Source organism: Alexandromys fortis, unplaced genomic scaffold (genome assembly GCF_014885135.2).
Source record: "Alexandromys fortis isolate MF-2015 unplaced genomic scaffold, M_Fortis_MF-2015_v1.1 scaffold_95, whole genome shotgun sequence".
Lineage (NCBI taxonomy): Eukaryota > Metazoa > Chordata > Mammalia > Rodentia > Cricetidae > Alexandromys > Alexandromys fortis.
Window position 1 is genome coordinate 7338801 of NW_026067990.1, and position 14124 is coordinate 7352924.

At 39.2% G+C, this 14124-nt stretch overlaps 1 protein-coding gene across 1 annotated transcript; it reads left to right on the forward strand.

Moving 5' to 3' along the window:
- Positions 1–183: 183 nt before the first annotated feature.
- On the forward strand, positions 184–12535 carry Mmgt1 (membrane magnesium transporter 1). Its single transcript, XM_050159683.1, has 4 exons — positions 184–435; positions 2857–2909; positions 6887–6990; positions 8948–12535. Exons 1-4 carry the CDS (start codon positions 357–359, stop codon positions 9105–9107), a joined length of 396 nt encoding a protein of 131 aa, XP_050015640.1. The 5' UTR covers positions 184–356; the 3' UTR covers positions 9108–12535.
- Positions 12536–14124: the final 1589 nt, after the last annotated feature.

A 14124-nucleotide genomic window follows, 5' to 3' on the forward strand; every position in this document is an offset into this window, starting at 1 on the left:
GTCCCGCCCCTTCACCAAGTCCAGCGCTAATTTGCTGGCGCTCTCCTTCCTCTCCCCATTGGTCTCGCTTAGCCCGTTCTTTCACGCCCTCGACTCAGCTCCGCCCCTCCCGCCGCAGCAGCACTGCGCAGACTCGGAGGAGGCCCGAGGACCTTTTTCCGTGTTGCTTTCCCCTTCTTCCCAGCATTCCTTTTTCCTCGTTCTCACGGCGCACAGGGTTTTGCGCCAGCCGGCACTTCGCGCCTAGGGCTTCGGTGACGTCATGTTCCTGCGCCGCGTGGACGCCCGCCGGTGAAAGAAGGGATAGCCCCGCCGCCCTTCGCCTCCTTTTGTTGGGCTGCCGCTCCTTCCGAATCATGGCGCCATCGCTGTGGAAAGGGCTTGTAGGTGTCGGCCTCTTTGCCCTAGCCCACGCTGCCTTTTCAGCTGCTCAGCGTAAGTGCCTGAAGGACGGGGACCTCTTGCTTGTGGTACACCTAGGGCTGTGTGGGGGCGCTTCCCAGAGGAACTGTCGGACCCAGTGCCGGCGGAACAGCCGTTGGGGTGACTAAGTAAGCAGTTTGGGTCCTCGGTGAGGGTTGAGATCGGAGGGCTGTGGTACAGCCACCACAGAAAGGTTAGACGAGCCGGCTGAGACTCGAGAGCGGATTCAGAGCGGTGTCTGTCCCACTGCTCAAGACACGAGATGTCGGATCAGACAAAGTATGGGATTGAGAACTTTGATTGCTTGTGGCCTCGTGACAGTTAGGTAGCCAGCATCCTGGGCGCTCGGCTGTCCAGGCAGAGTCTGAGAAGTTAAGTGACCGTTTGCCTCCGGGAGGCAGTGTGACACGGGCAAAGAGCAATGGACCGGTAGCATTAAAGGGCTGCTTGTTAAAATTTTGCTTAACTGTTGAGGCTGTGTGACCTTGGGCAGCAGGTAACGTCTGTCGGGTTCGGGTGAGTTTTAATTTGTTGTCTCAGAGGACTGCTTGAAGTTGCTTCTGCATTTAGATGCTAGAGGTTCCGCGGTGCCACAAGGCGATTCTTAATAAGCTAGTGAAGAACTAATTACAAGAAAGCATCGCAGTAAGATAATGCGGATATGCTAAAGGGGGAGTGTGTATGTCTACGGGACCCGCGGGAACTGTCTTAGAGCCTTGCTGCTCGTGGTCACTAGGACAGCATCGTGGACATCACCTGGGAGCTTGTTAGTAGACACTCAGGCTCCACCTCAGACGTAGTGAATGAGAATCTTCGTTTTAATAGATCCCTGGGTGATTTCCATGCACGTTGGTTTGTGAAGCAGTGTCCTGGAGGAGATTAGGATACACTGGAGTACTGGGTTATTTTCGAAGTAAGCTTTGGCTCTATTATATATACAGTCGTAGAGCAAGGAAGGCCCTTACTGAAAGTCCAGTGTCCTCATTTCAACAATGAAGAAATGCCTAGCTAGTGTTAAAGTGCCAGGTTAGATTTCATTCAAGCAAGAAAGCTAGCTAGAAGTGGGACATTAGAAGGTTAATTCAAAACTACTTTTGATATTGGATTGATTTTTTTTTACTCCTTTTCTTATAAGTTTTGTAAGCTCACATATACTCTGCCTGAAAGCATACCACATTCGCTCAAAACAGTATGGGTATTTTAAGTCTAGAGTACGTTGTCGAGTGAGTAGGAATTGTCCTGCTTAATCTACAATTAAGATTTTGGATTTTATAATTTTCAAGTGAGTACAGTGCATTGTGGATTTGTAACTGCAGCAAGACCTCTGTAATGCCGTCGTGAGCTGGCAAAAGACTGGCATCGCCTTTGACACTAGTTGTGTCATGTGAAATCGTGGCATCAAATAGCATCCTATGGTGGTGTCGCATGCTCATCTCTGCCATACTGACCTTTAGTATAGCAGTGCAGCGATCATGAACTAAGTAAATCCTGTTTAACTTGTACATCCCATTTTACTGTGGAGGGCACACAGCCAGATGCGTGGTTCTGTAGTCCTGTGAGTCTAAGAATCACTCTGCCCACTTTCACATTTTATTCTATTTATTTGTTTTGTTTTGTTTTTCAAGACAGGGTTTCTCTGTAGCTTTGGAGCCTGTCCTGGAACCCCCTCTGTAGACCAGGCTGGCCTCGAACTCACAGAGATCGGCCTGCATCTACCTCCCAAGTGCTGGGATTAAAGGTGTACACCACCACCACCTGGCTCACTTTCACATCATTTTAATACTCTACAAATGAAATACATGTTGGGGTTGCAAAGGATGTCTTGAGTAAGGTGCAGAAATCATAGGAAATAAAAGAGTTGGTGTTGTGTAGGATTCAGGGTTACCAGTTTCCAAATCCTGATCCTTCAGTCCCTTGCTGCCTCCTGCAGTTAAGGCAGCAGCAGAATTAAGTAGTAGCAGAGACAGAAATTGATGTCCTGAAACTCCAGTTACATCACTACACTGAAGAGAAACATTTCTAGTTTTCACTTTGGGTTCACTGTACAATGGCAGGGTCATAGAGCATTGAAGACATTTGTAGTCCTAGTGATCATTAAATAATTATGACTTCTTTGACCACTTAGTGAAAGGAAGTTTGAGAATGGCTAGATTTTTCTATACTAATGAATGAAAAATTATGCTTAGTTATTTCAGTTTCACACTTGGCCATCTGTCAGTCATTTAAGGTAATAGAGATGGGCCATGGCAAGCATAAGCTAATTCATAAAGGTAAGGCTGCTGACTGCATGGGAAGAGGGTTTTGAGGAATTTGGGATTAGCATTACTTTATGTAGCATATAAGTCGGCCAGTTCTTTGGTATATTGATTTTCTTGCATTTTAAGAAAGGAAAATGGGCTACAATTTCCTTAATGGTATGTTTCTGGTTTATAGATCGTTCTTATATGCGACTAACAGAAAAGGAAGATGAATCACTACCAATAGATGTAAGTTGGTCATTTATAGTCCATTAAGTTCATATTTAAAATCAGCCACTTTGCTTATAGTAACTTTTATGTTATTTTATTATTCTTTTATCATTTTCAGGCATGATATGACATCTGTTACCTGCTTTTTTTTTTTGACTTAGAGTCTCACTGTGTAACTCTCGCTGGCTTGGAACTTGCTATATAGACCTAGCTGGTCTCAAACTCACAGAAATCTTCCTGCTTCTGCCTCTGCCTCCTGAATGCTAGGACTAAAGGCCAGTGTTACCTTGCCTCGGCTGCACCTGCTTTTATCACTCCATAAAATCTAAAGATCTTAAAATCTTAAAAACAATTCTATTAGATCTTTTTATCAGACATAGTGGCTCACAGCCTTAATCACATCATTTGGGAGATTGAGGCATGAGGATTGTTGTGAATTTGAGGTCAACCTGAACTACAGAGTAAGACCCGTTGTCAAAAAACAAAAACTAAAGAAGGAAATGGGGGCCTTTCTAGAAGTTTCTGTATCCACAGTATAAAATGGACTTTTAAAATTGTCATTTGGCTCAAGTTTTTATAAAAAATCCTTTTTTAATATTTTCTTATGTGTGTGGGCGTTCATGCCATGACACAAGTGTGTAGGTCAAAAGACAATCAGCAGAAGTCAATTCTCTTCTACCATATGGGTCCCAGGGGAAAAATTTTCAGGCCGTCAGGCTTGGTGGCAAGCATCCTCACCCACTCAACCATTTCACTGGCCCAATAGTTCAGTTTGAAAAATAAAGCTAAAAACAAGCAATGCTGACTGTACATAAAAAATAAAGAAGGTAGCGTTTAACCTGAATTAATGCCTGTTCCCTACTTATAATTTATTAGTAGATTTAAACTTATATAAATAGTGAATTCTTTGTAACAGAATTAAATAATAGGTGTGAAAAATAATAAACTAATCACACAAAATTCAAAGAATAGCAGCAGCACAACTGATCCCATTCCCTGGCAATTTCACATTTATTCATAATATTTTAAGGGCTATCAAGAGTTTAGGCTTTTTCTTATGTATATACAGTGTTGTCTTAGGTGCATGTACTTTGTTTGCCAATTGAAACAGCTTTGGGGGGCTGGTGAGATGTCTCAGTGGGTAAAAGAGCACTTGCTGCCAAATTTGATGATCTGAATTTAATCCCTGGAATCCACATGATAAGAGAGAACCAACTTCTGGAAGTTATCTTTGATTTGAACCCTTACACTGTGGCACCTATGTTTCCCCTAAAACAAAATTAAGATTGAAACTACATCATTTATAAAAACCTTATGTATGTAGTTGAAAAATTGTTTTTAAGCCGGTTGTGGTGGTGCATACCTTTAATCCAAGCACTTGGGACACAGGCAGACGTATCTCTGAATTCAAGGACAGCATCATCTACAAAGTGAGTTCCAGGACAGCCAAAAGATTATGCAGAGAAACCCTGTCTCAAAAAAAATATGTTTTTGAAATTAAAATATATTTGGATTATTTCCTCTTTCCTCCCTCAAACCCTTCCCATGCACTCACCCCTTGCTCTCACTCAAATTCATGGCCTCTATTTCTTGAATTTTTGTTACATGCATAAGTATATATCTATATATTTGTAAATATATAAATACAACTGCTCAGTTTCTATAATGTTACTTGTATGTATATGATTAAAGAGATGACCATAGGGCCTCAACACTAGACAAAGAAGCACAGACAACTAAGGAATGCTGAGAGTAGGAAAGATGTCTCATCAAGGAAGAGCCCCCCAATTCATTATCCAATACTAAGTATATATGTTGTCTTGTAGTTAGCTAGCTTTGGTTTTTGCTTTTGTTTTGGAGACAGGCTGTGTGGCCTAGGCTAGCACTGAAAGTGAATATAACCAAACCTGGCCTTGAAACTCTTGATTCTGCCTTATCTCCTGGGTGCTACTCCACCTAATTTATAGTTAGTTTTCCTTGGCCATAATTTTTCTGGGACATATTTTCATGAAAGTTCATTGATTTACCACATTCTTGCTGTGTTATATGAAATACAGTCTCCTTTGGGCTAGGGATGTAACTCAGTACAGTGTTTGCCTGGCATATACAAATCCCTGTGTTTGATCTTTTTTACCCAATAAAGTGGGCATGGTGGCACACACCTATAATCCAAGCGCTTGGAATGTAGACCTGAGGCTCAGAAGTTCAAGGTTTTCCTCAGCAACATTGAACTGAGACCCTGTCTTAACAACAACAAAACCAATCTCTTTGGTATAATGGTGATTGGAATGTAGAGTAACATTTCAGATGTCATTGGGTTTTAATTTAGACAGTCTTAGCTTGTGGCTTATTATGTCTCTGGGTTTTTTTTTTTGTTTTGTTTGTTTTGGTTTTTTGAGACAGGGTTTATGTCTCTGTTTTTAACTAAAGATGTAGTATATGTGGCTGTTAACTTACCCTCCTTTCACTTTTATTTTTGGTAGATGTATACAAACATATACATGTATTTTTATATCTTTTTTAAAGTAACTTTCTTAGGATTCTCAATTAGCAAATTTTAAAATTTTGTGTAATTATATAATTAAGAAAACAGACCCATAATGCTGTGTTGGTTAATTTCAAACATGAAATTAAGCATTGTTGCTTGTACAACCTGTTTGGAAAGCGGTTTGGTGCTGTGTAATAAATCTGAATGCACACATGCTCTGTACCAGGAGGCATGTAGGAATATTTCTGTTGACCTTGTAAAAATAACAGCAATAATGAAATAAATCATGATGTTTTCTTATGATAAGCACTAAACACGATGAAAGGACTTAGACTACTGCTGTGGGGGTGAATCTCACAAATAACGATGAAAGAAGACAGGTAGACTCAGAAGAACGTATTGGGGTGCATTTAAATGAGATTCAGAATGAGGAAAAGTAAACAATAACATGTTTAGAGGTTCATGAATTGTTCAAAAACAGCAAGGAACTGATTAATACATAATTAAGTACAGTAGTTAACTTTAAGAAAAAAGGAAAGGAAATAATGGGACAGGGACTTGGAAGGTTCTGAGAAGCCGGGTTTGATGGTATGCACCTGTAATTGCTGTATCTGGAAGAGCTGATGCAGGAAGATGGTGAGTTTAATGCCAACTTGGGATATATAATGAGACCCTGTTTCAAAAAGAGAAGGGGAAGAATTGAAAGTTTAGTTGTAGGAAGGAGGCTGCATGTTGGTTCCCGGCCACCCAGCTAGCTTAGACCTGAAATAATCACACAGAAACTGTATTAATTAAATCACTGCTTGGCTCATTAGCTCTAGCTTCTTATTGGCTAACTCTTACATTAATTTAACCCATTTCTATTAAACTGTATATCACCACATGCCTGTGGCTTACTGGGTAAAGTTCCCAGCGTCTGGCTCCAGTGGCTCCAGTGGCTCCAGTGGCTCCATGGCTTCTGACTCTGCCCTTCTTTTTTCCAGCTTACAGCCTAACTTTCCCCCCACCTAGTTCTGTTCTTCCCTGCCATAGGCTCAAAGCAGTTCTTTATTCATTAACCAATAAAAGCAACCCATAGACAGAAGGACCTCCCACACCATTTAGTTGGTTGGCGGGTACGTGATACCTTTTATTGCTCGTCTTTATACTGTGCTCATTGGTTTTGTGCCCTCTATGATATTGACCAGTAATGGAATAACAAAAAAGAGTTTTAGTTGCTCTTGGAAGCAGACACTGGTACTTGAGTTCTAAGTGACTTGGTACCAGTCAGTATTTGGCAACTTTGCTTCTCTGAGCATGTTGCTAAATTCACTTCCTAAGACTTCAGAAGTGTTATTGTATTTAAGAAATTTTATTGTGTCTGAGTGCAAATTATTTCAGGAAGTGACTCCTTGCTGAGTAGCAATGGGGAATGCTTGTTAGAACTTGCATCGGAGGGGAAGCGGATTGTCAATTTTCCAAATAGTATTCACATGCTGTTTGTTAATCTGCATCTTTATACTCACAGATAGTTCTTCAGACACTTCTGGCCTTTGCAGTTACCTGTTATGGCATAGTTCATATCGCAGGGGAGTTCAAAGACATGGATGCCACTTCAGAATTAAAGAATAAGTAAGTTCCTTTCCAGAAGCATTTAACTTCTAGAGATTTGTTTTCTGTACATGATTTACAGTGTGATTTTAGCTACACAATAGTTGGTTTCATTTATATCCTTTGATTATGTAGTTTGTAGGAGTAATGAGGCAAAAGTACTAAGTCAGTGTTTGGTGTCATAGGACAAGTAGAAGTTGAAAGCCAGGCATAATGGCACCTGTAAGCCCAGTACTCTTTTTTTTTTAAAAAGATTTATTTATTTTTATTATGTATACAACATTCTGCCTCCATGTATGCCCGCACGCCAGAGGAGGGCGCCAGATTTCAGTACCGATGGCTGTGAGCCACCATGTGGTTGCTGGGAATTGAACTCAGGACCTCTGGAAGAGCAGCCAGTGCTCTTAACCTCTGAGCCATCTCTCCAGCCCAAGCCCAGTACTCTTGAGGATGAAACAGAAGGATTGTAAATTCCGAGACAGTTTGGGCTACATAAGCAGACCCTGCTTCAAAACAAAACCATAAAAGGAGAAAAGTAAAAACAAGGTGGTAGACTGTGGTTCCTGCTAGTGCCCTAAAATTACTGGTTGGTTAGAATGTGAAAGACAGATGAGAATACTTATATAGAAAATAGCTCAGAAACAGGTTCCTTCCCTCTTTTCCCTCTTCTCCTTCTGTCTTCCCCCTTCTTATTCTCTTATCCTCTTGTCCCAGCTTAGTCTTTGGAAGAATAACTGAATCTTCTGTTTCCTCTGTCATTTGAACCTAAGCTGTGTCCTCGGCCCTTTTTCTGTCTCTAGATTAAAGAACATCATTATTCTGTATGTTTCTCCTGTTTTTTGTTTGCTTGCCTTCTCCATATTTTTACTTCAGTTTGTTCAATTCCATTTCTGGATTTTCCCTACCTTTATTTAGAAACAATAACCCTTTACAGTATTTTCTTAGAAGAATTCACAGTAAACATCTGTACACTAGAGGAAGTTATTCCCCTTCCATTTACCTCATTATTCACATTTATTTTAACATTATTTTGAAGGGGAGGGAGTGGGAACTAGGATTTATATGTAAAGTGAGAAAACATAGTTTTTTAAAAAATAAATTATTTTTAAAAAGAAATATATGTATTAAAAAATTTTTTTGTATTTATGTGTATGTGGCTACATGAGTTTTTGTGCACTGTGTGCATGCAGGTGCCTGTGGAGGCCAGAGAGAATTGGATTTACCTAGAACTGGAGTTAAAGGCAGTTATGAGCCACCCACCCAGCGNCCGCCATATTTCCATTTGGATGGTTAAGTGGGGCTAACTTTGAGATTTTTTTTTTCCATAAAGGGAAGATTCTCTGGTTCTTTTTTTAGGAAAATAATATTTAAAAACAAACACTAACCACTCATATCTCAGGACATTTATGGACTTTTTTAGATGATACAAATCTCACTGGGAGAGTCTTCGAAGGATCTCAGGCAAGAGGCCAGAAAAGAAAGGAGCCAAACCAAATGGCGTCAAGTAGGGGGCAGCAAAATAGTTGAGTTTGGCCAATAGTACATACAGAAGGCCAAAAAGGATTTTTCATTGTACTTGAAAAACAGATCCTTGAAATGTCTAAGGCTTAGGGCCAAAGGAGAATAATCAGAGGTACATCTGTGTGCTAGCATTTGAAATATGATTTATCATAATCTACTGGTAGTTTGTAGAGATGACTGAAGTTTATCTAGTATTTCTTATTGTTGACAGGTATTCTGGAGGGAATCAATGGCTGAAGAAAAAATCTGAGAACTTTATGGTCATTTCCAAATTTCTTACATTGTTTGTATAGTAAAAATATGCAACACAGTGTGATTACCATTTGTAGTCCAATCTCAGATTTATTATTTAAAAATATAATTCACAGCAAATTCATAATTAATTAGAAGTCTGCTCATTTTTCAAATGTGCTATTATAAAGGTTTATCTAAAATTGGTGCTCTTTTTCTTTTTAAGGACATTTGATACCTTAAGGAATCATCCATCTTTTTATGTGTTTAATCATCGTGGCCGAGTGCTGTTCCGGCCTTCGGATGCACCAAGTTCTTCAAACCTAGATGCATTGTCCTCTAACACGTCATTGAAGTTACGAAAGTTTGACTCACTGCGCCGTTAAGCTTTTTACAAATTAAATAATAGGACAGACAGAGTTGAGTATTGGAGTTTGGGGTATAAAACACTCCCCCCAACATCAGTATTTATATTGCTATTTCGGAGCTAATTAAAATAATCTATGGCCCTTATTTGTACATTGTTGAAATCAAATGGTGTATAAGTTATCTGTGAAATGAATCTTCGAAGTTTCGTATAGAGGTTTTTGTTCATTTGAAACAATTCCCATGTTTTGTAAAAGTCACTGTTTCGAACACATTTCCCAGAAAAATATTGGGGTTTTTGTGATTATTTATTTTCATAGATTTCTTTTCTTTTGCACTACAGGTTTTAGGAATCCTGAAAATACCATGTAACACCTGCATTTTGCAGCACAAGAGTCAAATGGTCTTCAGTTCTTATTAGACCAACTTCTTGAAGAAGACCAAAATGGTGACTTTGCAGGTTTTTTTAGGTCCCATAAAGAGTGACTCTGCTTTTACAGATACTTGCCAATTTTTATTTTATCAATGGTTTCTCTCCAGACCCCACTCCCAGATTCTTTCTAACATCAGCTGTCTTGCTTCATCACTTCTGAGATTCTGTGTACAGTGAGCAAATTTTGTGTCAGAAATTCTGTCATAAGTATTTAACAAGTCCATCTTGCTGTAAAATTACTCATGTTGTTTTGTTGTAAACTCTTCTCTGATTATATAGTGTAAGACTAGTTGAAAGTAGACCAAAAGGAGAATTTGTGACTTCATTATCTTGCCTATGTAGAATAGTATTGATTGTGGAAAACTGATTGTCATTAGCCAGTTTCACTCATTCAAAGTCTTTTGGCTTATTTATTTCATACTAAATTGGTGAATTAGTGAAAATAAAGGAAATGTCTCATTTAATCTAAAGGCACACACAAAGAAATTGGGCCAAATATGTTCTAATTATTTGGAGCTAGTCTATTTCAATTCTCTTAGAAAATTGAGGTCATTTAAGAAGTTGTTTTATAGTCTGATTGAGAGCTGGCTTGGAGTCTCCATCTTCACTGCCATGCTGAAGGTGAGCAGAAGGACACAGCATTGAATGTTTTTCAGAAACAGTAATTTTACTTTTAGGAAAATTGGAGTCGCTTTTTTAGCTAGGAAACTAAGAGGCTCCACATTACTTTGCAGAGATTATAGCTTTCCACAAGCATCAACACATTAATTTTGTTAAATTATATAGGCGTAAAGGGAATAAGATTTTGAAAGGAAACCCACCTAAAGCTTGTTTGTTTGTTTGTTTGCTTGTTTGTTTGTTTCAGGCAGGGTCTTGAGATCCAGATGTTCTTACACTTGGAGGCATTTTTTTCATTAAGAAAGAACCTCACTCAGCCTTTCTACCCAATGATGCACAGCCTCAGAGGACAAGATTGTGTTGTTGTTGGTTTGTTTTTGTGGTTTTTGTTTTTTGTGTGTAAAGAAGATTTCACATAACCTGAGCTAGCCTCAACCTCACTATGTAGCCAAGGATGATCCTTATGCCTCCACCTCCTCAGTGCTAAGATTATAATAGGTGCTGCACTACACCTGGTTTTCTGGGTCCTGGGGATTGACCTTATGCATGCTAAGCAAGCACTATACAAACCGAGCTACATCCCTGCTCCTTGGCATTGGATTGTGATTCTTTTGTTTTGCTGAGTCTATGTAGCACTGACTCTGTTCTCCAATGAGAACAACTAAGAAATCTACTTATCGCCTACAATAATTTAGAAACAGTCTAAAAATGTGAAGTCAAGCCAGGTGTGGTGGCATGTGCATGTAATCCTAGCACTTAGGAGGCTGAAGCAGGATCACAAGTTTGGGGCAAATATGGGCTATCCTAGTGAATCCCTGTCTTAACCCCAACACCCCCCCCCCCAAAAAAAAAGTCAATCCAAGGACTAACGTGATGCTAGTGAAATCAAAATGGCATGCCAGAAGCATGCTGTACCATCAGGCCTTTCTGCCATTCTCCTTGACTCTTACTTGATTGAAGAGCCTCGTTTTCTTCTCTTTGGAGACTGTCTTCCCTTAATGTATTTTCATAACAATGTTCCTGAGAATCTACATGCTTTGTAATTACATCCTTTTAAAGGGCATAATTTCAGATATGGCCCACAGCTGTAATCCTAACACTCAGGAGGCCAAGGCAGGAAAGTTGTCACAAATTCAAGGCCAGATTGAAATAACACTGAGACCTTATCCTTAAAGAAGTTATATAAACTTAAAAGAGTGCGATTAAGTAACTTTTAATATACTCACAAAATTGTATGACTACATGATAAAGCTAGGCCATTTTACTATTCCTAAAGAAGCCATGTATTCTTTAGTAGTCACCTCTGATTTCTTCCCAGTGTATCCCATCTAGGTCCTAGGGACCAATAGTCTATATATGTATAACCTGATCATTTACTAAAATTTAATTAATGCAAAATTTAGTCTTTGTGATCAGTTTCCTATGTGGAGTGAACACTCATCTTGAGAACCCAGAACCAAATACAGTGAGAGGAAGTGGTTGAGGTGCTGGGGTTGTAAATCTGGTAGAATGCTTGTCTAGCATGTGCAAGGCCTTAGGTTCATCCACAGTATCACAGGAAAAAATAGTTGATAAATTAATGGATTTAAAGAGAGAAAGCCAATTCCTGACAGACTCCTCAGTTAACTTTGTTACATAGAATAGTTTTCCTTCTAGCCAAACATCCATACTACTGCTTCTAACATTTATTGAGTTTCTACAATAGATATTACAATCTATTCTTGCCTACCCAGCCAAGAAAATACTGCTAAATATAATGCTAAAATTTTTGGCAAATAATTGACATAGGAAATCTTAGATGTGTCCACCTTTGCGGACAGCTTGTATACCTCAGACCAGGTAAACATCCCAAATTTTTTCTTAAATCAACTTCATTGAATTTCTGCTATCTCCTTGAACTACGGTACTATAAAATAAATAAGATTTGGGTGCATTGTAACAGTGCTAAGTGTGTTCAGTACAGAGTTTTATTTACAATACTGTGTGAGAGTCTATTACTACCTAGGGTAGTTCAAAAACAGCGATGTGAGCTAGTGCTAGGTAAGCCTATACTGACATGCTTTCAGTGACATTAAAAAGTTCTCCAGAATGCAGGAACACACTTCATAACCAGGGAACTAGCCAAATCCTATGGGCTAATAGCTCAGCTGCAGGGAGTAAAGAGTGTGAATTGGTGACAAGTATGCACAGTGACTCCCTAATGATTGCTTCCCAAGCACTTGTGGCATACTTTTGAGTGACATGACAGCATCTTCCTGGCTGTACGTGATCTGTTTCCACGATGTATCGAATACTGTTTGTGAGCCTTGATGCCTGTAACACCAATAAACCCATTTTTGGATATGTTTCCTCTCTTTAAATGACCTTGCCCTGTCCAATAAATAAGTGATTGTCTCACCTCGTTTTTAGTAGTGTTTTTGTTAGTTTTTAACGTTGAATCTCATTTCTTCAGCTTCTCTGTCTCTAGAAAAATGTGAGCTAATAGTATGATGCCTTTTTCCTAAATGCATACTCTAATGTCAAGTCTTCCTTTTAAAAATAGTTTTTAGCTTTTGAGATTATAATTACATAATTTCTCCCTTTCCCTTCTGCTCCAACCCCTTCCATATACCATATAGCCCTTCTTACTATCTTTCAAATTCATGGCTTCTTTTTATTTAATTATTGTCACATACATATTTGAGATGATGATTCATTTCTTTAGCCCCTACTGGCCTCATACTCCCTATATAATCAAGGCTGGACTTGAGTTCCTACATGTTCTGCATCTGCCTCCCACATGCTGAGGTTACAGGTGTGCACCACCACACCCCACTGTGCATGTAAAGTCTTAATGTGCTTTTGGTTTTGCACTCTATGCATAATGTCACTTCTAATTGTCAAGTTCCCTGCAGGGTACAGGACTTGGTCCTTGAGCAGCAACATGTAATCACTGCCTCACAAATACAGCATGCAGTTAAAATGACAGTCAAAAAACCCCAGTTGAGCTGGGTATGGTGGCACACATCTTTGACTGATCTACAAAGTGAGTCCCAAACTAGCCAGAGATGTGTTTGAGATCCTACGCCCAACCCCACAAAAAGGAAAAAAAAAATGATTGGAATATCAGGGAAAAACCAAAAGTTTAATGAAAATCAAAGGGCAAGTACCATATATAAATCTTGCAAGTATTAAAATCCAGTATCAAAATCCATGTAGGATATTTCAGAATAACGTGATAAAGTTTCTCATTTAGGAAGGAAAGGGAAATGTAATATACGCACGTGGAATAAATGGTAATACAGAAAATCAAAACATTTAGGAACATGAAGGCATAAGTCACGAACAATGCTACACCAGTTTGGAGTTATGATTAATAGGGTGTTATTTATTTAAAGGGGAAAACTTACAGATCACCGTCCCAGGTCCCAGACAACAGCCATCTGCACAACCAGGAAGGGAGTCTAGTCTCCAGCAGAGCAGGAAGTGAAGAGAGAGAGCAGAGGAAGTAGCCGCTTTTTTAAAGGGAGAGAGACCACACCCCAATGGGCTGGTATCACAGCAGCTATTGGTTGGAGGGGCAGAAGGACCTCCCGCAACAGGAACATGACCAAAATATATTGTGTGAAAATAAATTTAAATTAAAACATTAACCCCTGATTAGAGAAACCAGCTTTAGAATGATCAAAAACTTAATTTTGTTAGATAATAAGGAATATTCTCAAAAATAGCTAGAAAAGCGCATATGTTACATTTGTGTGGTACTTGTTTCTTGTGTAGTTTATAAATAAGTAGACTTTCCTCCGTGTTTTGGGGAAAAACCCCTTTTCTTCCCTCTCTAATATGTCTTCTTCCAGAGGTGACCAGCTTTAGTTGCTACCCAACATATACTTCATTATTTTACATTAATGCAATCAACTTATGTCTCTGTTCATTTAATTTCTTGTGTTTTATAAGATCTCTATCAAAATATACAGAAACACCTTATTATTTTTCAACTACTATTC